General features: G+C 50.3%; 1 protein-coding gene across 2 annotated transcripts in view; it reads right to left on the bottom strand.

Moving 5' to 3' along the window:
• The window catches only part of LOC119971062 (transcription initiation factor TFIID subunit 4-like), a 365388-nt gene that overhangs the window by 234712 nt on the left and 104696 nt on the right, over nt 1–25980 (bottom strand). For both annotated transcript variants that reach the window (XM_038806198.1, XM_038806199.1), the window contains exon 11: nt 20939–21108. In XM_038806198.1, the coding sequence (XP_038662126.1) occupies nt 20939–21108 (170 nt within the window). The remainder of the gene's footprint in view (nt 1–20938; nt 21109–25980) is intronic.

Genomic DNA, 25980 nt, shown 5'->3' on the forward strand with positions numbered 1-25980 from the left:
TTGTAGCAGATTCAAACAACAGGTAACATGCTGGGACGAAATGCAAAGTAAGAGTGTTTTTCGAGCACTTACTGCTTTACTTCCTTGGTGACTAAACTATGATAGACATTAATTACATAGTCATGACAACACAGAAGAAAGCAAGTCGGCACATTGTGTCCAGTGTGAAGCACATTCATCTGAATTGTGTTTAAGGTGTTTTCTGCCAAATTGAGCCTGTGGCACTAAAAAGGTGTTTCCATAACCTAGTCAGCAATTTCTATTCGACAATATTGTCTACCCAGCAATCCCATCTTTGTTGTTCAGTCTCTGCTCACCACACACCCTGATCAATGCGGAAAATCTCCTCCTTGGCAGATCCATCTGGTACAGACATCAATGTCTTATATTTATAGTAAGAAGTCTGACAACACAGGTTAAAGTCCAACAGGTTTGTTTCAAATCGCTAGCTTTCAGAGCACTGCTCCTTCCTCAGGTGAATGAAGAGGTGGGTTCCAGAAACATATAGATAGAGACAAAGTCAAAGATGCCAGTCAATGCTCAGAATGCGAGCATTTGCAGGTAATTAAGTCTTTACAGATCCAGAGAGAGGGGTAACCTCAGGTTAAAGAGGCGTGAATTGGCTCAAGCTAGGACAGTTGGTAGGGTTTTGCAAGCCCAGGCCAGATGGTGGGGGATGAATGAAATGTGACATGAATCCAAGGCCCCGGTTGAGGCCGTACTCATGTGTGTAGAACTTGCCAATACATTTCTGCTCGGCGATTTTGCGTTGTCGGGCGCCCTGAAGGCCGCCTTGGAGAACGCTTACCCGGAGATCAGAGGCTGAATGCCCTTGACTGCTGAAGTGTTCCGCAACTGGAAGGGAACATTCCTGCCGGGTGATTGTCACGCGATGCCCGTTCATCCATTGTCGCGGAGTCTGCATGGTCTCTTCAACGTACCACGCTTCGGGGCATCCTTTCCTGCAGCGTATGAGGGAGACAACGTTAGCTGAGTCGCACGAGTATGTGCCGCGTACCTGGTGGGTGGTATTCTCACGTATAATGGTGTTACCCATGTCGATGATCTGGCATGTCTTGCAGAGATTGCCCTGGCAGGGTTGTGTGGTGCCGTGGTCGCTGTTCTGAAGGCTGGGTAGTTTGCTTCAAACAATGGTTTGTTTGAGGTTGCGCGGTTGTTTGAAGGCAAGTAATGGGGGTGTGGGGATGACCTTGGCAAGATGTTCATCTTCATCAATGACGTGTTGAAGGCTGCGAAGAAGATGTAGTTTCTCCGCTCCGGGGAAAAACTGGACGACGAAGGGTACCCTGTCGGTTGTGTCCCGTGTTTGTGTTCTGAGGAGGTTGGTGCGTTTCTTTGCTGTGGCGCGTTGGAACTGTCGATCGATGAGTCGAGCGTCATATCCCGTTCGTACGAGGGCATCTTTCAGCGTCTGTAGATGTCTGTTACGCTCCACCTCGTCTGAGCAGATCCTGTGTATATGGAGGGTCACGCGACAACGCAGAATCGCCAAGCAGAAACTTATATCCAAGTTCTGCACACGAGTCCGGCCTCAACCGGGGATCTTGGATTCATGTCGCATTACATTCAGCCCCCACCATCTGGCCTGGGCTTGCAAAATCCTACCAACTGTCCTGGTTTGAGACACTTCACATCTCTTTAACCTGGGGTTACCCTTCTCTCTGGATCTGTAAAGACTTAATTACCTGCAAATGCTCGCATTCTAAGCATTGTCTGGCATCTTTGACTTTGTCTATATCTATGTTTCTGGAACATACCTCTTCATTCACCTGAGGAAGGAGCAGTGCTCCGAAAGCTAGTGTTTGAAACAAACCTGTTGGACTTTAACCTGGTGTTGTAAGACTTCTTACTGTGCTCACCCCAGTCCAATGCTGGCATCTCCACATCATTTATGGAGTGGCTTTAACAGAGTAGCATGTCCCAAGCTTCACAAAGAGTGCTATCAATAATTGACACAAAAACACCAAAGGATCTAACAGAACAAATGAGCCAAAAGGAGGGAAAGGCAGAGAGACTGAGCGAGGGAATACCCTGGCTTTGAGCCAAGGCAACTGAAGGCATCACCACCAAGGGTGGAATGATTAAAATAGAGGATGCAAAAATCCAGAATAGGGCTGAAGGAGGATTACAAAGATTGGGAAAGGCAAGAAAATGGGGGATTCACAAACAAGGATGAGAATTTCCAAGCTGCTGGACTGGGAGCCGCTGCAGGTCAGGGAGAATAGGGTGATAGGTGAATGGAACTAATGCATGTCAGTAAAAGGAGAGCAGAGTTTTGAATAAACTTCATTTCATGCAGAATGGAATACGGGAGACAGGCAAGAGGAGCATTTGAAAAGTCACGTTGAGATGTAACCAAGACATGGATGAAGGTTTCAGCCGGCACGATGAGGCAAGGGAAGAATGGACCCATTTAACTGAGGTGTGATTATGTGGAGTCAGATATAACATAAATATTGCAAATGCCTTGATTGAACCTCAGACAATTGCCATGGGGAGAGGGAAGGAATTGGTGGCCGAGGAAAGGAGGTTGTGCAGGGGCTGAAGACAATGGACGCAACTTAATGGAAAAGTTTCAAAGTGTGGTAGCGAGCGGGAACTGCCACGAGCTTCCCGACGCCCGACCCCGTTACTCTGTCACCAGTATCAAACATTAATTGGTCCACGTAAGAAGGCATCATGCTGCAAATGGTGGTCCCGCCGGCTGATTCCCCGTGATCGCGCCAACAAGGGGAAGCAGCACTTCAAACTGATCCCACAGAGCAAACACCACACAGCACACACCCATGCCACTGAGACCACCAACCCAAGATTCAAGGATGCCGACCGAGCCAGATTGTTGGACACGGTCAAGTCCTGGCGGGATGCCCTGTTCCCCGAGGGGTTCGAAGGGTCAGCCACAGAGCAGTCAATGTCGCCTGGGCAGGGGTGGCAGCGGCCGTCAGCTCGGGGAGTGGCATGATGAGGACCGGCACCCAGTGCCATAAGAAGATCAATGGCCTCCACCGGGCCGCACCGGTGGGTTGGCACCAGCCCCCTGGCACCGAGACGGCAGTCGAAGGTCTGCTGGATCCAAGGACCCAGCTGGGTCCCAGTCAGGTGCTGAGCATCGGGCTGAGGTTTACCAGGAGCCGTGAGGTTCAAAGGAGGATGTAGCGGCACTCCAGCAGGACTACAGCCGATTGGAGGAGTCCCAGAGGCTTCTAGCACCAAGGCCAACAATGCTTGGGTAGCAACCTCAGTGGAGAGCCTGGTGCATGACCTCAGCACGAGTGGGGGTATCCAAGGCATGGCTCAGTCAGTGACAGCCATGGTTGAACACCGCAACAGGATGTCCCTCGTGGATCGTTATGTGGCACTGTGGAGCATGACCCAGTCGCAGGTGGGCATTGTCAAGGTGCTCCAGAGCATGTCCCAGTCACTGATGAGCATTGCTGAGGGTGTCTACACCATGCTGCAGACATTGCTGAGCTGCCAGGCCTGGCAGAGCCAGATCGCGCAGGGTAGCCGGGGCTCAGTCCAGCTGCCCCTCTGTCTTGAGGTGATCTCCAGGGCCCTATGGGCACCAACCGGGTGAAGAGGGCGCTGGGTGCCAACCCAGAGCCACCCTACGGAATGACGATGGCTGCCACCAGCTCCAGGTTCCACCCGCCTGACAATAGCATGTCTCGGAGTCAGCCTCCAGAACAGGGTGGCACAGCACGGCATGTGCCATCGGCAAGTGTGTCGGTGCCCTCCGGCCTGAGCACCCCGAGAGGACACCTGTCAGGGGCATCGGAGGCCATGGGGCGCGGTTAGCAACAGGCAGCCTCCACCTCTGATGAGGATCCTGGGGACAGTAAAGCACAGAAGGCTCAGCAGGTCGAGGGTCGTGAGATGTCACCGGGGGGGGGGGGGGGGGGGGGGGGGGGGGGGGGGGGGGGGTCATTCGGCCCATCGAGTCTGCACCGGCCCTTGGAAAGAGCACCCTACCCAAGCCCACACCTCCACCCTATCCCCGTAACCCATTAAACCCACTTAACACCAAGGGCAATTTAGCATGGCCAATCACCTAACCTGCACATCTTTGGACTGTGGGAGGAAACCGGAGCACCCGGAGGACACCCACGCAGACAGAGGGAGGATGTGCAGATTCCGCACAGTGACCCAAGCCAGGAATCGAACCTGTGACCCTGGAGCTGTGAAGCAATTGTGCTAACCGCTATGCTACCATGCTGCCCATAGAGGTCCCCCCCCCTCCCAGGCATACCATGTGCAGTGATGGGTGTGGACACACATTCAGCCGACAGGCAGGAGTCAGACTATGGCATAGATTGAAGAGCACCAGCTCTCAGCGGATTTCCATCGCCCCCAGCCATGGACAGTGACCCGTTAACAGCACCGACACCTTGGGGTCACCTGACCCTGGAAGGGGTGAAACAAGTGGTGGTGGGGGGTGCAGGGGGTTAGGGTAGAGAGAAGGTGGGGGTTGTGGGGATGGGGGTTTGGGACAATGCCACGTCCTATGTGAAGTTGGCGAGGATGATGGCCTCCATGGCCTGCCGCTACCACCTGTCCTCCATCCTCCGGCTGGCTCTGCAGGACCTCCCCAGGCTCGCCCTCCACCTCCTCTCGGCCCAGTTCCTCCTCGTCCTCCTCCTCGGAGCTGGCTGAATTTTCCTCCCCCTCCACCTTCAGCACGTCACCCTGATGCTGCGCCAGGTTGTGGAGGGCACAGCAGACCCCCCCCCCCCCCCCCCCCCCCGGTGCTGGGGCCCAAGCCCTGGGTGTTCGGATGTTGGCTGCTGCGTCTGTGGTGTTGCTTCCTGCAGTGTCCTGGCCTCACAGTCTGATTGGGATGACAGGCAATAACTCCCACATGCTACATGGCGCCTATCCACGGGAATCTACTTGGGTGTTGTGAAGTGCTCACTTCATTCGGATTGTCAGTTTCCTTTTAGCAATAGCCTTGAGCCATGCAGCAGGTGCCTCCAAGGTCAGTGGGACTAAAGTGTGGTCGGTGGGACAGACAGACAGGGGCTGGGGTTGCTGCTGTTGTGGGTACACATGATCCAGAGGGGTGGAATGGCGGGCCCGTAGGCGCTATCTCCAACTACAAGCACTGAGGCAGCAACCCCAGTGCCCCCGAGCACGAAGATGGCTACTCACCTCCTCGGATCCCCACTACAGCCATTCCACCAGCTTCACATTTTGAAAAAGGTGAACTAATTGGTGGCCGTGTGACCACTTGCTCGGGAGGCGGTTAGATCACAGGCGGCTGTTAGAGGCTCGTTCCTGTTAATTGTTTGGACATTGGCTTTAAGTGGTGATTAAGGTTTCTCGTCACAAGAACGGGAGCGGGCCGGTTCTGAAATGAAATGAAAATCGCTTATTGTTACAAGTAGGCTTCAAATGAATTTGCTGTGACAAGCCCCTAGTCACCACATTCCGGCGCCTGTTCGGGGAGGCTGGTAGATGGCAAACCGATCAGCGCCCGATCCAGTTCCTGATTTTGGCTTCTCCCGCAACCTGACGGCCGCGTCGCGCTCTTGCTCAAGCGTGAAGCTGCTGTAAAATTGCGCCCATTGACTTTGGTCTTCCCAATATTCAATTGGAAGAAATTTGTGTTCATCCAATACTGAATGTGGGACAAGTAATGTAACAAATCATAGTAAAGGACCCCCAGGCAACAGCAATCAGAGAATTTCACATTCAGTTTGAATGTCACAAATGTGGGTCAGAGCAATGTTTTAAATGTAAATAAAAGTCATTATAAGGATATGAAGTCAGAGATAGTTAAAATAAGATGGGAAAATAGAATAAAAAAAGGTAGGACAGTAGAGATGCAGTAGCAGAATTTTAAGCAGATATTTAATAACTCTAAAGCAAGGATTTATGCCAGTGAGGAACAAAAAGCTCGAAGGAGGATGCATCATCAATGGCTAAATACGGAAATAAAGATAGCACCAAATTGAATAAAACGCTGTGTAATTCTGCAAATGTCAGTGGTCGGTTAGATGACTGGACAGATTGAAAGAACCAGCAAAGAAAGATGAAAAAATAACAAAGAGGAAACAATTGTCATAAGGGAGAAAAGTAGCAAAAGTATAAATACCGATACTATGAGCGTCTACAATATTTAAACAGGAAAAGAGTAACTAAAGTGAGTGAGTCCTCTGGAGAGTTTGTCAGGGGAATTAATAACGGAAAATAAGGAAACATAGAAAATAGGAGCAGCAGAGGCCATTCGGCCCTTCAAGCCTGCTCCGTCATTCATTCTTTTTTTAATTGTTCCACCTTTTGGGTTGTGGAGGTAAGACCCACGCAGACACGGGGAGAATGTGCAAACTCCACACGGACAGTGACCCGGGGCCGGGATCGAACCCGGGTCCTCAGCCCCGTGAGGCAGAATTTTATAGGTTTCTATGAGATCGACCACCGCCACTCTTCTGAATTCCAGCGAATATAATCCTAACCGATTCAATCTCTCCTCATATTTCAGTCCCGCCATCCCTGGCAAACCTTTGCTGCTCCCCCTCGAGACCAAGAATATCTTTCCTTAGATAAGGAGACCAAAACTGCCCACAATATTCTAGGTGTGGGCTCACCAAGCCCCTGTATAATTGCAGCAATGCATCCCTGCTCCTGTAGTCGAATCCTCTCACTATGAGGGCCAATATACCATTTGCCTTCTTTACCACCTGCTGTACCTGCATGCTTACCTTCAGTGACCGGTGTATGAGGACACCCAGGTCTCGCTGCACTTTCGCTTCCCCTAACTTATGGCCATTCAAATGATCTGTTTTTGCTACCAAATTGGATAACCTCACATTTATCCACATTATACTGCATCTGCCATTCATTTGCCCACTCGCTCAACTTGTCCAAATCCCACTGAAGCATCTCTGCATCCTCCTCACAGCTCACCCTCCCATCCAGCTTTGTGACATCTGCAAATTTGGAGATGTTACGTTTGGTTCCCTTGTCTAAATCATTAATATATATTGTGAATAGCTGGGGTCCTAGCACCGATCCCAACGGTACCCCACTAGTCACTGCCTGCCAATTTGAAAAAGACCTGTTATATTTACGGGCAGCAAGGTAGCACAAGTCGATAGCACTGTGGCTTCACAGCGCCAGGGGCCCAGGTTCGATTCCCCACTGGGTCACTGTCTGTGTGGAATCTGCCCGGTTCTCCCTGTGTCTGCGTGGGTTTCCTCCGGGTACTCAGGTTTCCTCCCACAGTCCAAAGATGTGCAGGTTAGGTGGATTGGCCATGTTAAATTGCCCTTAGTGACCAAAGAGGTTAGATGGGGTTATTGGGTTACAGGGATAGGGTGGAAGTGAAGGCTTACGTTTCGGTGCAGACTCATTGGGCCGAATGGCCTCCTTCTGCACTGTATGTTCTATGTTCATATCCTACTCTTTGTTTCTTGTCTGCCAACCAGTTTTCTATCCATCTCAATATGCTAACCCTAATCCCATGCGCTTTAATTTTACACGTTAATCTCTTACGCAAGACTTTGTCAAAGGCCTTCTGTAAATCCAAATATACCACATCCACTGGCTCCCCCTCGTCAACCCTACTAGTTACATCCTCAAGGAATTCCAGTTGATTTGTCAAGCATGATTTCCCTTTCATAAATCCATGCTGGCTCTGTCCATTCCTGCCACTGTTTTCCAAGTGCTCTGCTATAGGATGGCAGAAGCACTGAGCAGGTATTTTGTGTCTCTTTTCAATGTGGGAGGCTTCAAAAAACTTCCGAAAGATCTCTGAAAATAGAGAAGTGTAAGGGAGGAGGAACTTAAAACAATCCCCATTACTAGGCCAAGGGTACTGGGAAACTAGTAGATCTAAAGGCTGGCAAGACCCAAGAACCGAGTGACCCCAGAAGATTGGAAAATTACAAATAGAGCTACTTTGTTCAAGAACACTATAGGCCAGTTAGCCTAACAACTGTCACAGTGAAATTGCTAGAATCCATTCTTTTTAATTAAATAATATTTTATTCCAAACATACTTCAACATAGCTTCAACCACACACGTTTGTACATTTTTTCCTCTTCTATTCCACCCCCCCACAACAAACAGTTCCTCAAATATAGACATCAACAGCCTCCAGAGTGCCACGAGCCCCTCCTCCGACCCCCTCAGGGCAAACTTGTTCGCCAACCTGAGAAACTTGTACATGTCCCCCAACCACACTGCTGCCCCACAGAGCGGCCGACCTCCAATTCAGACGTATCCATCGCCGGGCAACCAGAGAAGCAAAGGTCACAATATCCTTCCGCTCCTGCAGCCCGGCACCCCAAAGATCGCCACCATCAGGTCCGGCATCATCTTGACACTCACAATCCTCGGCAGACTTCCAAACACCGCCTCCCAAAAGCTCTCCAATTCTGCACAACCCCAGAACATTTGAGCATGGTTTGCCGGCCCCCTCCCACACCTCTCGCATTCGCCCGCCACTCCCTGGGAAAATCCACTCATCTGGGGCCAAGTCATGTGGACCCTGTGCACAACCTTAAATTGTGTAATGTTCATCCTTGTGTAGGAGGACGTTAACGCGTTGACACAATGCATTACTTCCTTGTCCCTCCCTGTCCCTTCCTCAGCCTGGTCTGATCCACAACCTTCTGGTGCGTCTCCTGTAACATGGCTACGTCTGCCGTTAGTCCCTTCAAGTGCGCAAACACCCGGGCCTTCTTGAACGGCCATTCAGGCCTCTCGTATTCCACGTGATCAGCCAGATCGGGGGACTACCCCCCCACCACCCGCCAACTAGCCATCTCCTTTTTTAGGCCAGACACGTGCACACGCCTCTCGCACCCTCCAACCCCCCAGATGGAGGCTCCCCGCCCCGACTCTCCCTCTGATCTCAAGCTCCCCGCAGTCAGTACAGCAGCAACCCAGTCCCCCCCCCCCCCCCCCCCCCACCAAGCAATTGCTTAACCCCCCTGCTGCCCCCATTGCACTCCCGTAAGTCAGCTGACTCCTGCTGACCCCGGTCGCTCCTGCCTCTGCCACCGATCCCCCCCCCCCCCTTGGATACCCCCTCAAAGTCCCCGGCCCTCTCCCCACCAAAGTGGGGTGATCCAAGTCCCCCCCTCCACTCCCCATACAACCCGATGTGGACTTCAGTCCAGTACCGCCCCCCGCACCAGGCCCTGCCCCCCCCCTTTCCGCGGGAAAAGAAAACCCGCGCTCCCTGTCTGGGCCGACCCCGCCCCTATGGCGCAGCTCCTTTCTCCTGCAGCCTCACCCCAATCCCCAGAGGCCCAGGGTTTCCTGCCCACTCTCCCCCCATCGAACGCGGGGAGCAACCCCTCCCAAACCAGCACACATACAGAAAAAACACAAATATCGCCCCCTCCCACTCCCCAACATCCCCCAAAGCATGCTACAAACCACTAATTTGAGTCCAGCTTCTCATTTTTGATAAAGGTCCACGTCTCGTCCGCGTATCAAAGTAGTGGTGTCGGTCCTGATATGTGACCCACAGTCAGGCGGGCTGCAACAGCCTGAACTTCATCCCCTTTCCGTGGAGAACCGCCTTGGCCCGGTTGAATCTTGCCCTCTTCTTGGCCAGCTCTGCACTCCAGGCCTGGTAGATGCGGATTTCAGCATTCTCCCACCTGCTGCTCCGCTCCTTCTTCGCCCATCTCACGACACACTCCCTGTTGGTGAAACGGTGAAACCTCACCACCACAGCTCTCGGCGGCTCATTCGCCCTCGGCCTCCTCGCCAGGACTGTGTGCTCCATCCAGCTCCAGGGGCCTCGGGAAGGCTCCCGTGCCCATCAGCGTACCCAGCATCGAAGCCACACATACCCCAGCATCCAACCTCTCCACTCCTTCAGGGAGACGCAGAATCCGCAGATTCTTCCTCCTCGACCTGTTCTCCAGATCCTCGAATTTCTCCTGCCACTTTTTGTGCAGCGTCTCGTGCGTCTCCACCTTCACCGCCAGGCCCAGGATCTCATCCTCGTTATCAGAGGCCTTCTGCTGCACCTCTTTAATCGCTGTCCCCTGCATCCTCTGGGTCTCCACCAGCCTTTCCATCGACGCCTTCATAGGGGCCAATATCTCCACCTTCAATTCCGCAAAGCAGCTTCTCAAAAACTCCTGCTGCTCCCGCGACCATTGAGCCCACGCTGCCTGGTCTCCGCCCGCCGCCATCTTGCTTTTCAGCGCCAGTTCCCCTCTCTTCTCTAATGCCACTTTTTTGACCGCGCCGCTCCTGGTCCACTCCATACAGTGCTGGGGGAACCTCATTGCTGCCTTCCCACACCGGGAATCATCGACCAAGTGCCACTGGGGCTCCTTAGAAGGGCCCAAAAGTCTGTTCATGGCGGGAGCTGCCGAACGTGCAACCTACCCAGGCATAGCTGCAACCGGAAGTCCGCACCTGCCAATACCTAAACTCACACCCCCTCGATTGTTCAAATTTCTCCCGCAATTCCTCCAGATCCGCAAATTTGCCCTCAACAAATTTGTCCTTGACCCGCACTAACCCTTCTTCCCGCCAATTGCCTAGACAGCCCATTCATCCATTCTCCAACCCCCCACCCTATCTGGAAAAATCTCACTTTTCCCGGCATTCAATTTGTACCTGGAGAAGGCCCCAAATTTCCCCAACAAATCCATAATTCCCATGCTTTCCAGAGGGTCCATCATGAACAGCAATAGGCCATCGGCATACAAGGACACCAGATGCTCCTTGTTCTCCCCCACCACTCAACAGAAGCCAAAGTGCTATCGGCACCTTCCCCACTCCCCTAGGATCCCCTATCATCACCTAACTCAGACTTTGTCCATCCACCCTTCCCCTTTCCAAACCGGGCCCAACCAAGATGACCACCCCCTCTGTCCATGCCCAAGCTTGTCCTCCATATCAACCATGTCACAGTGCCCCCTACCCATAATAGCAAAAAAGCAACATGCCAAAATAGCCCCCACAGTACAATGCCCAAACTCGCCACTGCCCCGCATACACACACACATGACCCATCATGAATTGTACAAATAATGTAAAAGGGGTGCAATACAATTAAATATTCAAAAACCTAAAGACCCCAATTAAAACTAAAACAGTAAGTTAAATCCAATACAGAGAGGTACAACCAACAAACCAAATACCAATTTCTTCAACAGGCAAAACAGAACAAGTGAAAAAGTGAAAAATTACAGAGCTGCATCAGCATCCCTCTTTCAGCCCTCCCCAACCCACGCTTCTTAATAATCATTCATCTCCTCCTCCGTCGCAAAGTAAAACCAAACCCTGCACCTGTACAACGCTGCCTTGGCCTTGTTGAACCCCGCCAATGCCCTGGTACATCCGGATTTGGGTTCTTCCCAGCTGCAATCCTGACTTTCCCTGGCCCACCTCAAGATCTTTTCCTTGTCCTTGAACTTGTGCATACGCACAATCACCGCCCGTGGTGGCTCCCCTGCTCTTGGCTTCTACCTCGAGGACCTGTGAGCACAATCCACCTCCGGGGTCTTGTCGAGAACCTTCTCCTCCACCAACTTCGAAAGCATCCTCGTGACATACACTTGTTCCTTCCACTCCTTCCGGCAGGCCCACAATGCGGAGATTCGACCGCCGAGACATGTCCTCCTACTCTTCCATCCTCGCATGCAGCCTCTGCATGGGTTTCCTCCGGGTGCTCCGGTTTCCTCACACAGCCCAAAGACGTGCGGAGTAGGTGGATTGGCCATGATAAATTGCCCTTAGTGACCAAAAACGTTAGGAGGGGTTATTGGGTTACGTGGATAGGGTGGAAGTGAGGGCTTAAGTGGGTCGGTGCAGACTCGATGGGCCGAATGGCCTCCTTCTGCACTGTATGTTCTATGTTCTCTTGCACACATCTCCCAGGATCGCCATCTCCCCTTCCAGTGACACAATCCAGTCACTTTGGTCTCACACTACCCTCTCCATCTCTTGGATCGTCGCCCCTTTGAGCCTCCAAGCTCTTCTCCGCCCGATCCAATGTCCGGTGAAGTGGTGCGACTGTGCCTCAATCACCTTCGACCAGTCTACCTGCATCTGTTTCCGCTGCTGCTTCTTCTTTGATGAAGCTCACCAACTGCTCCATTGGCAGTTTCACTGTCGACGGCAATCCTTCCCCCCCGCTGCTATTTTTCCAGCTTGTGCTGTCCACAAGTCTCCTCCAACTCTTGGGCCAAGGCTCATACTGACTTTAATCGGGTTCGATACCCCGTAGACTTGCCAGTTCGGGGTAGAACTAATCACCCTCCACTCTCCTCACAACCTTTCAGCCAAAATATCCCGAATACCAGGTAAAAAGGTACAAACGATGCCTCCAAGCAGGAGCCACCCTGTGTGCGGCCAGTCACAACGTGGCTGCCACCAATCCTTTCTGAAGCAGATTTAGCAGGATCCTTAAAAAATCATAATGGGGTCAGGCAGAGCCAATATGCTTTTGTGAAACGGAAACGGTGTTTTCCAAAGGGATTTTTGAGGAAGTAACTAGCAACATGAATAAAGGGGAACCTGCTGATGTGGTGTACTTGTGGATTTCCAATGGTCATTGTTGGGCTGGCAAGCTGTAGCCAGTGAAGTGCCACAGGAATCAGGGCTGGGACCACAACCATTTACAATCTACATCAATAACTTGGATGAGGGGACTGAATGCGTGGTCATGAAATTTGCCAATTGCACCAGGAAGGAGAGTATGCATTCAAGAACAGGTAAAGAGTCTTCAAAGGGATATAGGCAGGTTAAGTGAGTGGGCAAAAAATTGGCAGCTGGAGTATAATGTGGGAAAATGTGAATTTATCCACTTTGGAAGAATAGAAAAGAAAAGCAGAAAAATATTTAAATGGGAAGATAGATTGCAAAACCTGGTGGTGGAGGGATCTGGGTGTCCTAGGACATGAAAAGTTAGGATGCAAACACAGCGAGTGATTAGTTTAGCAAATGGAATGTTGACTTTTATTGCAAGGGGAATGGAATTTAAAAAGTAGAGGTGTTTTGCTGCAGCTACAGAGGACCTTGGTGAGACCACTTCTGGAATACCGTGGACCGTTTTGTCCTCCATATTTGAAAAAGGATATAATTGCATTAGAAGCAATTCAGGGAAGGTTCACTTGACTGATTCCTGGAGGAAGGACTTGTCTTATGAAGAAAGATTGAATAGGAAGGGCCAATACCTATTGAAGTTGCGAAGAATGAGAGGTGATCATATTGAAACAGATAGAATCCTGAGTGAACTTAACAGGGTGGATAACAGCACGATGATGCCTCTTGTGAGGAGACTAGAACTAGGAGACAGTTTAAAAATACGAGGTCTCCCTTTGAAGATGAGGAGCATTTGTTTCTCAGAGTCTGTGGAATGACCTTCCCCAGAAAGTAGAGGAGGCAGAGACATTGAATTTCTTTCAGGTTGAGTGGAGAGATTTTTGACAGACCAGGGAGTCACGGGTTATTGAGGACAAACAGGAAAGTGGAGTTGAGACCACAATCACATCATGACCTGAACGAAAGGTGGAGCAGGCTTAAGGGCCAAATTACCTACTTCTGCTCCTAAGTCCTATGTTCCAGTGGAAGGTTCAGTGAGCTGGAGGGGAGCCAGTGCTGGGCTGTCCTCATCATTCATGTGAAATGTGACAGAGCAATACCACCAACAGAGTTCCCAGGGACGTGTTCCACATTCTGACCTACGCTGGAGAAAACAATGACAGAACTAACAGTCTTGTGTCTGGTTATTAGTGAACACTGTTTCCACCCACCAAAGGGTTCAAACACCTCAATTAGATCAAAATAAAATTAAAATGCATTTGTACCGCAGAAATAGACTGAGGTAAATTAAAGGAACATTTTAGCAGCCAAATTATAGCTGTATTTGTAGCAAGTCATCTGAAGATTAAAATACATAGCCTGAGGAAAACATGATTTACTTGAAGAGTACACTTATTCTTGCTCAACTTTTATATTAAACCTTTTTTTAGGTGATGTTTTTACTCAAGGATTCTATTGCTGAGAAATGGGATACCAGTTATTTCAGATATGCACTCATAAAACACCTCCCGATATTGATACTATCCGATCAAACACTCCCAGGACAGGTACAGCATGGGGTTAGATTCGGAGTAAAGCTCCCTCTACACTGTCCCCATCAAACACTCCCAGGGCAGGTACAGCACGGGGTTAGATACAGAGTAAAGCCCCCTCTACACTGTCCCCATCAAACACTCCCAGGAAAGGTACAGCACGGGGTTAGATACAGAGTAAAGCTCCCTCTACACTGTCCCCATCAAACACTCCCAGGACAGGTACAGCACGGGGTTAGATACAGAGTAAAGCTCCCTTCTACACTGTCCCCATCAAACACTCCCAGGACAGGGACAGCACGGGGTTAGATACAGAGTAAAGCTCCCTCTACACTGTCCCCATCAAACACTCCCAGGACAGGTACAGCACGGGGTTAGATACAGAGTAAAGCTCCCTCTATACCGTCCCCATCAAACACTCCCAGGACAGGGACAGCACGGGGTTAGATACAGAGTAAAGCTCCCTCTACACTGTCCCCATCAAACACTCCCAGGACAGGTACAGCACGGGGTTAGATACAGAGTAAAGCTCCCTCTACGCTGTCCCCTATCAAACACTCCCAGGACAGATACAGCACGGGGTTAGATACAGAGTAAAGCCCCCTCTACGCTGTCCCCTATCAAACACTCCCAGGACAGATACAGCACGGGGTTAGATACAGAGTAAAGCTCCCTCTACGCTGTCCCCATCAAACACTCCCAGGACAGGTACAGCACGGGGTTAGATACAGAGTAAAGCTCCCTCTATACCGTCCCCATCAAACACTCCCAGGACAGATACAGCACGGGGTTAGATACAGAGTAAAGCTCCCTCTACGCTGTCCCCTATCAAACACTCCCAGGACAGGGACAGCACGGGGTTAGATACAGTGTTGGGGGTCGGTTGGCTCAGTTGGCTGGACGGCTGGTTTGTGATGCGGAGCCACACCAACAACGCAGGTTCAATTCTTGTACCATTTTCTTAACTTTACCCCTCGCCTGAGGTGTGGTGACCCTCAGGTTAAATCACCACCAGTCAGATCTCTCACAAAAGGGGAGTAGCCTCTGGTCCTCTGGGACTACAATGACTTTCCACTTTCAGACACACTGTGAAGTTGCCTCCATACTGGCCCTATCCAACATTCCCATGGTAGATACAGCATGGATTAGATACAGTGTAAAGCTGCCTGACTTCCGGTGGTGACTATGTTGTAGACAGTGTTGTATTTGGTGGCTCCAGTGCACCTTAGCTCTATTTGACCCAATACACACGATTAGGTGGCCAAACAAAGGAGGATAAAACAGTGAAAACAGAGAGGTTTTCATCGTGGTATGTCCATTGCTCACCCACTAAGATGAGCTCAAAGGAAAAGCGGCAGCAAGCGGACCAGGTCTTTGTGAGAGCGGTTGAAGGCGCGATAACGACGGACTCCTGTGGTTGACCAACCAACTGGTCAACTTTCTTCCACTTCAGTTCAAAAAACAAAGGATTGAAACCTGGCAGGAGCTCGCCAGGGTAAAGGATCCCCTTTGGGTGGGTGTGGAGAGGATGGAGCAAAGGCTCAAATCCCAGGGAGCATCGCTACAAAATAAATGGAGGAATCTACGCGCAGAGAGAGGGACCCCACCCAGAGGCCCCAGATAAAGGGATTTGTGAGAGGGTAGAAATTCTGTGGACCAGAACCACACGGGTAAGGTCTCTGCTGGTCTGATGTAGCAGGCACTGAAAATGGTGATTAGGGGAGAGTTCATCGCAATCCATGCGCAGAGTGTGATGGTGGAACGGGCAGAGTAGTCAAGGCTGATGGAGGCAATTTTGACAGTTGACAGTTTGACAGTTGACCGAAAATACCCAGAGTTCCCGAGGAGGCTCTGCTCAAGGAACTATGGAGGCTGCGGAAGGAGTTTAGTCTGGTCTGCACTGAAAAGGCAGGCAGGCAACGTAAAGCTAGAGAGGTGACAAATAATACATGGAGAAAGCCAGCAGGATGCTTGATCACCAACTGAGGAAACAGGTGGCAGCGAAGGACATCGGCAGGCTGAGGGACAAGGGAGGTAGTAACAGAACCGGAGGGGATTAATGGAATCTTTGAGGTCTTTCACCAGAAATTATACCGGTCAGAACCTCCACCAGGGGATGAGGGAAGATGATGTTCTCTGGCTTGGTTGGGGTTTCCAAGGGTAGAACAGACAAGAGTGCCAGGGCTGGGGGCCCCAGAAGGGTTGCGAGAGGTGATAGAGTGCGTGGCGTCGATGCAGTCCGGGAAAGCCCCATGCCCAGAATGGATTTCCTGCCAAATTCTATAACGAGTTGGGTTTCTGTTGGGTCCCTTGGTGCTGCAGATGTTTCACAAAGCGCTGGAAATGGGTGAGCCCCTCCTGACGTTGTCACAGGCGTCTATCACACTCATCCTAAAGCAGCACAAAGACCCCGAACAGTGTGGGTCATACCGACCGGTCTCTCTATTGAATGTTGATGCGAAACCTGTGGCAAACTTTCTGGAGGCATGAATAGAAGGTTGTGTGCCGGATGTGATTGGGGAAGACCAGGTGGGGTTTGTTAAGGGCAGGCAGCTATCGACAAATGTGGAGGCTATTGGGTGTGATCATGACACCTACAGTGGGGAGAGAGGTGGAAGTGGTTGTGTCAATGGATGCAGAGAAGGTGTTTGACCGGGTGGAATGGCTGTATTTACTTGATTTACTGGAATGGTTTGGGTTTGGACAGAGGTGTATAGATTGGTCAGATTATTATTTAAAGCCCTGACGATGAGCGTCCTGCCTAATGGAGTCAGCTCTAAGTACTTTACTTTGCAGTGTGAGACGAGGCAGGGTTGCCCGCTCTCTCCATTGCTCTTCACCCTTGCGATCGAGCCATTAGCGATGTCTTTCTGCTCCTCCAGGGCAGTGTTTTTCAAACTTTTTTTTCCAGGGACCCACTTTTAGCAACCGGCCAACTTTCACGACCCACGCCACCCGACCTTCACGACACATGTCACCTGACCTTCGCGACCCACGCCACCCGACCCATGCCACCCGACCTTCACGACCAGCGCCACCCGACCCACGCAACCCGACCTTCACGACACATGCCACCTGACCTTCGCGACCCACGCCACCCGACCCATGCCACCCGACCTTCACGACCCGCGCCACCCGACCCACGCCACCCGACCTTCACGACACATGCCACCTGACCTTCGCGACCCACGCCACCCGACCCACGCCACCCGACCTTCACGACCCACGCCACCCGACCTTCACGACCCACGCCACCCGACCTTCACGACCCACGCCACCCGACCTTCGCGACACATGCCATGTTCGCTTACCTTTCAATGCAAATTCCTCCACTTAGAAAAGATTAAGTTTGCCATTAGAGGTATGAATGAGGGATTCTCCATGAGGTGGAAACTGTTCATTCATTTCTTCAAAATTTCAAAATGCACTAAAACATCAGCAGGAGGAGGGAGGAGGGTCTCGTCCTTTTTTGGGGGTGATGGGGGGAGGGGGTCAAGGATTATACTGAACAAAAATTTATGGGGGGGGGTAGGTGAGACTGTAAATATGTAGGGTTTGCTATGTTATATTATTATATTGTTACATATATTACTACATAATGGTTCATATGTTATGGCTCTTTGAGTCTTTATGTTTCTGTATACATTACAAAATACCTCCAAAAGGCTATCTTTTATAAAGCTGTCTCTGCACTTTCCCATCACTCAGGTCAGGTGCAATGTGCATTAAACAGACCAAGTGCCGTCTCTTCCCCCAGACCCTCAATTTCTGTCCTCGCTCCCAGTGGACGGGTGGAGGTAATCCAATCGGATACATAACAAGGTTAGGAGGTCGGAACTGATCAGCAAGATTGAATACTGAAACTGACAAGGCTAATGTTATTGAATGATCTTAGCACTGGGGGAGCAAAGCCATCAAGGCAATATTTTAGTTAAAATCATCGATTGGTTACAACACAGAATGAAGTCATTCAGCCCAGACAGCTCACTACAAGAGCAACTCAGCTCTTGTCACTCCCCTGTTCTTTCCACGTAGCCCAGCAATTGTTACTTCAGATATTTACCAAATTCTGTTTTGGGAGTCACAACTGAATCTACCTCCGCCATACTATCAGTGAGTGTATTCCAGATCCTAGCGACACGTTGCATGTTAAAAGCTTCTCCCCTTGTCATGATTTAGATTTAGAACAGTACAGCACAGAACAGGCCCTTCGGCCCTCGATGTTGTGCCGAGCAATGATCACCCTACTCAAACCCACGTATCCACCCTATACCCGTAACCCAACAACTCCCCCTTAACCTTACTTTTTAGAACACTACGGGCAATTTAGCATGGCCAATCCACCTAACCCGCACATCTTTGGACTGTGGGAGGAAACCGGAGCACCCGGAGGAAACCCACGCACACACGGGGAGAACGTGCAGACTCCGCACAGACCGTGACCCAGCCGGGAATCGAACCTGGGACCCTGGAGCTGTGAAGCATTGATGCTAACCACCATGCTACCGTGCTGCCCCATCTTTGGTTTACATCGGTATCCTCTCCTCTGGTTCTGGATCCTTTCCCTTCGCCTCCTCTGTTCAGACCCCTCATGATTTTGAACACCTCAATCAAATTTCTGTCCGACCTTCACTTCTCCCTAAGGAGATCAACCAGGGTTTCCCCAATCGATCCACAGACGTTCTTCATCCCCGAAATCATTCTTTAAATCCTTTCTATGCCATCTTTAATATCTCCACATTCTTCCTGAAGTGTGGTGCCCAGCATTGTACACATTACTCGGACTGAAGGCAACTCAGGTTCACTGTAACTTCCGTGTTTTGTATTCCATGTCTCTATTTATAAAGTCCAGAATCCCTCTGCCTTTCTCAACTTGGCCTGTCACCTTCAATGATTTATGCAAAGATATCCTCAGGCCTCTCTGCTCCTGTTCCCCCTTCACAATTGTCTCCCTGGTTTTATATTGTCTCTCCCCATTCCACCAAAATGTACAAATTCACACGTCTCGCCACAAAATGCTATCTGCCATCAGTCCATGCACCAGCCTTTGTCCACTTGAAGTCTGTCACTATTTTCCACACAATTCACAAGACTTCCAAGTGCAGTGTCATCTGCAAATTTTGAAATTGGGCCCTGCGCGTCGGTCTTTTTTGTAAGAAGTCTTACAACACCAGGTTAAAAGTCCAACAGGTTTGTTTCGAATCACTAGTTTTCGGAGCACTGCTCCTTCCTCAGGTGAAATAAGAGGTAGGTTCCAGAAACACATATATAGACAAAGTCAAAGGTGCCAGACGATACTTTGAATGCGAGTCTTTGCAGGTAATTAAGTCTTAAATGTCCTGACGGAGCAACTGGAGAGAGGGATAATCACAGGTTAAGGATGTGTGAATTGTCTCAAGCCAGGACAGTTGGTAGGATTATACAAGTCCAGGTCAGATGGTGGGGGGTCAACGTAATGCAACATGAATCCCAGGCCCGAGTTGAGGCCGTACTCATGTGTGCGGAGCAGAAACTTATAGCCAAGTTCCCTATCGTCTTGCATCTTTGACTTTGTCTATGTGTGTGTTTCTGGAACCTACCTCTTCATTCACCTGAGGAAGGAGCTGCGCTCCGAAAGCTAGTGATTGGAAACAAACCTGTTGGACTTTAACCTGGTGTTGTCAGACTTCTTACTGTGCTCACCCCAGTCCAACGCCAGCATCTCCACATCATTTTTTTTTATAATTTAGAGTACCCAATTAATTTTTTTTTCCAATTAAGGGTCAATTTAGCATGGCCATCCCATCTATCCGGCATATCTTTTTTTGGGTTGTGGGGGTGAGACCCAAGCAGACACGGGGAGAATGCTCAAACTCCACACGGACAGTGACCCGGGGCCGGGATCGAACCCGGGTCCTCAGCACCGTGAGGCAGCAGTGGTGTGTTTGTCTTTAAGACAGATCGAGAAAAGCAATCCTAGTACTTATTCCTGGAGGAACCCAGCCTTTGCATCCACGTTTCCACCACCCCTTCTATCCCATGTGTTTCATCTTTCCTGATAACTCAATTGTGCAGCATTTTTATCAAACATCTTGCAGATGCCAATGTACACAACATTAACCACATTACCCTCATCAACATTCTTTGTTACTTAATTTAAAGTCTCAAGCAAATTCGTCAAACACGATCTGCCTCACCCACATTTGTGCCGGTGACGGTTGATTTAGTTACAAGTTTCCGCTTTGAAAAGCTGCCCCATCAGCAAGGTTGAGCTGACTGGCCTGAACTTGCTGGATTGATCCTCACACCTTTTTTGAACATTTGCTATTCTCCAGCCTCTGGCACCAAACCCTTCATTTATTTTTTTAAATAAATTTTGTGCACCCAATTCATTTTTTCCAATTAAGGGGCAATTTAGCGTGGCCAATCCACCCAACCTGCACATCTTTTTGGGTTGTGGGGGCGAAACCCACGCAGACACGGGAAGAATGTGCAAACTCCACACGGACAGTGACCCAGAGCCGGGATCGAACCTGCCCCTTTATCTAAGGAAGATTCGAAGATTATGGTCAGTGCCTCTACAATTTCCACTCTTACTTTCTTCAGTATCCTCGGATGCATCTCCCCCACGCCTGGTGAATTGAAGTGCAAAGAACCATTCCATTACTTCCTCTTTATCAAACAGAATCAACAGGAAGACAATTCATCTCGTGGATGGCAGTCAATATAAAGCTGACATTTTTGCCCAACAGTTCTGTGATGCTGATCCTTGTCTGATCCAAGGGCAATGGAATTTTGTTTATGTTTTGATGTGTAACCGTTTGGGTGATTGGACATGAGAGTTGGTCTAAATTAGCTGAATTGAGATAGCGATCCCACTTACCTATTTCGAGGACGCGTTTGTGCAGAGGGCTGCTGGACAGAAAGGCTTCATCTTTACATGAGCGAATGTGCGTTCCAACCAAACTGGAGTTGGTTGCCAAAATGTTGGCACTTTCCTCGCTCAGATTAACTCCTGCCATTGAGGTAACATCGTTAATATCATCATCGTCTCTGCAACGAGAGGGGAAATCATGAGATTGCTGTAAAAGCTCTGGCGTTCAGTTAAAAATAAAAGAACAGCAGGCGCAATGAGACAGGAAAGCATATGAAATAGGAGCAATGTGAGGTCACATGGCCCGTATATGTCCAATTTGCTGCACGTTGCACCATAGCACATTGCTTGGTCTCATTGCTGGTTTGCCCGACAGAGGGGGAGGGGAGAAGGGGAGACGGGAGGAGGGAAGAGGGGAGGCGGGATGAGAGAAGAGGGGAGGCGGGAGGAGGGAAGAGGGGAGGCGGGATGAGAGAAGAGGGGAGGCGGGAGGAGGGAAGAGGGGAGGTGGGAGGAGGGGAGGCCGGGGAAAGGGAAGAGGGAGGAGGGAAGAGGTGGGAGATGGGGAGGTAGGAGAGGAGGCAGGAGGAGGGGAGGAGGGAAATGGGGAGCAGGGGGAGGCAGGGGAGACGGGAGGGGATGCAGGAGAAACAGGTGGGAGGAGGGGAGGTGGGAGAGGAGGCAGGAGGAGGGGAGGAGGGAAATGGGGAGGCAGGGGGAGGGGAGGGGAGGGGAGGCAGGAGAAACGGAGGTGGGAGGAGGGGAGGTGGGAGGAGGGGAGACGGGAGATGGGGAGGCGAGAGGAAGGGAGGCAAGAGGAAGGGAGGTGGGCAGAGGGGAGGCGGGAGGAGGGGAGGCAGGGGGAGGGGAGGCGAGGCGGGAAGAGAGGAGGGGAGGCAGGAGAAGAGGAGGGGAGACAGGAGAAGAGGAGGGGAGACAGGAGGCGAGGAGGAGAGGCAGGAGGCGAAGAGGAGAGGCAGGAGGAGAGGAGGGAAGGCAGGAGATGGGGAGGGGAGACATGAGGAATGGAGGGGAGGAAGGAGGAGTTGAGGGAAGGTGGGAGGCATGGAGGGGAATGAGCAGAAGGGAAGGGGGGAAGAGGGATGGGGCGGATGGGTGGGGAAGGGGGAGATGGGGTGGGGAAGGGGTAGATGGGGTGGGGAAGGGGGGAGATGGGGGGAAATGGGGTGGGGATGGGGAGATTGGGTGGCGGCTTGGGAGATGAGATGGGGAGGTAATGGGAGGGGGGTAGGGGAGGGAGGAGTAGGGGAGTGAGAATAGGGAAGGGGAGAGGGAGGGAAGTAGGGGAGAGGAGGGGGAGATGGGATGGGGGAGGGGAGATGGGATGGCGGCGTGGGAGATGAGATGAGGAGGGAGGTGATGGGGAGGGGGATTTGGGGAGGGGGTAGGGGAAGGAGGAGTAGGGGAGTGAGAGTAGGGGAGGGGGAGAGGAAGGGAGAACAGGGGAGGAGGAGGGGGAGTGGGAGCAGGGAGAGGGGCAGGAAGAAGGCAGGGAAGAATAGAGAAGCAGGGGGCGTTAGGAAGCTTCCGTGGATATCTCAATTCTGTCCTCACCAACACACAAACCAAAAAGGGAAAGGAGAAAGAAAGAAGTTGTGATGAAATGTTATATATACTCAAAACGTGAACCCTGTTTCTCTCTCCACGGGTACTGCCAGGACCAACATTTTCCGTCTTTGTTTCAGATTCAAGCACCTACAGTATTTTACTTTTAAGAAAGAAGTTACATTTTTATCGTATATTCAGCACCTCAGGACATCATTCCAAAGTGCATAACAGCTGATAAAGTACTTGTGACTCCTTCCGAAGGAAACAAGGCAACGTGTCTTTGCTCAATAATCCCACACACAGCAATGGCATCATGACAAAATAATCTGTTTTGACAAACTCGATTAAAGGAAAAATATTGGACCCAGAGTGAACTCCCCTATTTTTTATGATTCGGGCCTTGAAATCTTTTGACGGACGGACGGGATTCAGGCATTCTGTGTGAACTGCCCTTCTACAATCCAAGAACTAACGAAGACACCACAGGCATGAATCTGATTTATATCATATCTACGATTACACAGCATTAGACACCATCAAGGACGGATTTATATCAAGTGAGGATAAGAACAGATAAAGCCTTTTTGAAAATGGAAGTGCAGGCAATAGATAGTTCAGACTATCATTAGCGCAATGTATATGTACAGTGAAGACGAAGCAGGGGCCCAGATTAGAATACTGCCTTATTTGTACAAAGCTTTGTTAAAGAAGGGAAATCAGTTCATATCTACTGGTTGGAGCCATACCTGGCACAAAGGAAGATGGTTGTGGTGGTTGGAGGTCAATCATCTCAGCTCATGGAATCACTGCAGGAGTTCCTCGGGTAGTGTCTTCAGCCCAACCATCTTCAGCTGCTTCATCAATGATCTTTCTTCCATCATAAGGTCAGAAGTGGGAATGTTTGTTGATGACTGCACAATGTTCAGCACCAGACAGTTAGTGTCTAAATGCAGCACGATCTGGGCAATATTCAAGCTTGGGGTGATCAGTGGCAACAAGTGATATTCTCCCCACACAAGTGCCAGGAATGACTATCTCCAATGGCATTATCATCACTGAATGCCCCACTATCAACATCATGGGGGTTACCATTGACCATAAACTGAACTGGACGAGACATATCAATACTGTGGCTACCAGGACAGGTCAGGGGTCAGGAATCCTGCAGTGAGTAGCTCACCTCCTGGCCCCTCAAAGCTTGTCCATCATCTGCAAGGCACAAGTCAGGAGTGGAATGAAATACTCTCCACTTGCCTGGGTGAGCGCAGCTCCAACAACACTCAAGAAGCTCAACACCATCCAGGACAAAGCAGCTCCACTTGATTGGAACCCAACCCACCAACTTCAACATCCACTCCCTCCACAGTGGATAGTGGGGATTCAGCGATGGTAATGCCATTCGATGTCAAGGGGCAATGATTAAATTCTCTCTTTTTGGAGATGGTCATTGCCTGGCACTTGTGTGGTGAGAATGTTACTTGCCACTTGCCAGTGGGGATATGCTGAGACATGAGGTTGCAGAATGTGGTTGATAGCCCACAGCGCCTCATGGATGCCCAGCCTTGAGTTGCCAGATCTGTTCAAAGTCTGTCCTGTTTAGTGTTCTGGAACTGCCACACAACACGATGCAGGATTTTGTCAATGTGAAGAATGGACTTGGTCTCCAGAGGATTGTGCAGTGTTCACTCTGATTGATACTGTCATGGACAGGTGCATCTGCACCGAACAAGTTAGTGAGCATGAGGTCAAGTATTTTGGTTCCCTCGCCACCTGAAGACCCAGCCTAGCAGCTATGTCCTTCAGGACTTGGCCAGCTCGGTGTGTGGCGGTGATACCAAGCCACTCTCGGTAAGGGACACTGAAATCTCCCACACAGAGTCCATGCTGTGCCCTCAGTGCTTCACTGAGTGCTCAAAATGGTGGCTTTTTACGATAATAGTTTCATGGAATTCCAGATCTGTGATGGGATTTGAACCTGGGTCTCTGGATTATAAATCCAGTGACAATGGCACTACACCAACGCCTCCTAACCAACTCCTGCCACCTGGAAAGGACAAGGGCAGCAGATACCCGGGAACACCACCAGCTGGACATTTCACTCCAAGCCACTCACCTTCCTGACTTGGAAATATTTTGCTGTTCTTTCATTGTCGCTAGATCAAAATCCTGGAACTCCCTCCCTAACAGCACTGTGGATCTACCTACACAACAGGAACTGCAGCGGATCAAGGCGGCAACTCACCACCACCTTCTCAAAGGCAACGAGGGACGGACAATAAATGTTAAACTAGCCAGCAACGGCCATATCTCGTGAAATAATTTTAAAAATCTGAGTGAATGGATTCTATTTGATCCATGCAAAGACTTGGCAGATGGGCTGAATGGTCATTTTAAATGTTCTCTCAATTTATTTTGAGCAATATGGCAAAGAGCGTTCGCTGTTCAGGAACCCAGAGTCAACCACTCCCATACAGTTTAAATACCAACATGTATTAGCCACAGACTAAAGGAAGTATAGCACAGGGTTAGATACAGATTAAAACACCCTCTACACTGTCCTCATAAACACTCCCAGGACAGATACAGCACGGTATTAGACACAGAGTAAAGCTCCTCTCCACTGTCTCCATCAAACACTCCCAGGACAGATACAGCACGGGGTTAGATACAGATTAAAACACCCTCTACACTGTCCTCATAAACACTCCCAGGACAGATACAGCACGGTATTAGACACAGAGTAAAGCTCCTCTACACTGTCTCCATCAAACACTCCCAGGACAGATACAGCACGGGGTTAGATACAGAGTAAAGCTCCCTCTGCACTGTCCCCATCAAACACTCCCAGGACAGATACAGCACGGGGTTAGATACAGAGTAAAGCTCCCTCTGCACTGTCCCCATCAAACACTCCCAGGACAGATACAGCACGGGGTTAGATACAGAGTAAAGCTCCCTCTGCACTGTCCCCATCAAACACTCCCAGGACAGGTACACCACGGGGTTAGATACAGAGTAACGCTCCCTCTAAACTGTCCCTATCAAACACTTCCAGGACAGGTACAGCATGGGGTTAGATACAGAGTAAAGCTCCCTCTGCACTGTCCCCATCAAACACTCCCAGGACAGATACAGCACGGGGTTAGATACAGAGTAAAGCTCCCTCTACACTGTCCCCATCAAACACTCCCGGGACAGGTACAGCACGGGGTTAGATACAGAGTAAAGCTCCCTCTACACTGTCCCCATCAAACACTCCCAGGACAGGAACAGCACAGGGTTAGATACAGAGTAAAGCTCCCTCTAAACTGTCCCCATCAAACACTCCCAGGACAGATACAGCACGGGGTTAGATACAGAGTGAAGCTCCCTCTAAACTGTCCCCATCAAACACTCCCAGGACAGATACAGCACGGGGTTAGATACAGAGTGAAGCTCCCTCTAAACTGTCCCCATCAAACACTCCCAGGACAGATACAGCA

This window comes from Scyliorhinus canicula, chromosome 9, assembly GCF_902713615.1.
Source record: "Scyliorhinus canicula chromosome 9, sScyCan1.1, whole genome shotgun sequence".
In the NCBI taxonomy this organism is placed as follows: Eukaryota; Metazoa; Chordata; class Chondrichthyes; order Carcharhiniformes; family Scyliorhinidae; genus Scyliorhinus; species Scyliorhinus canicula.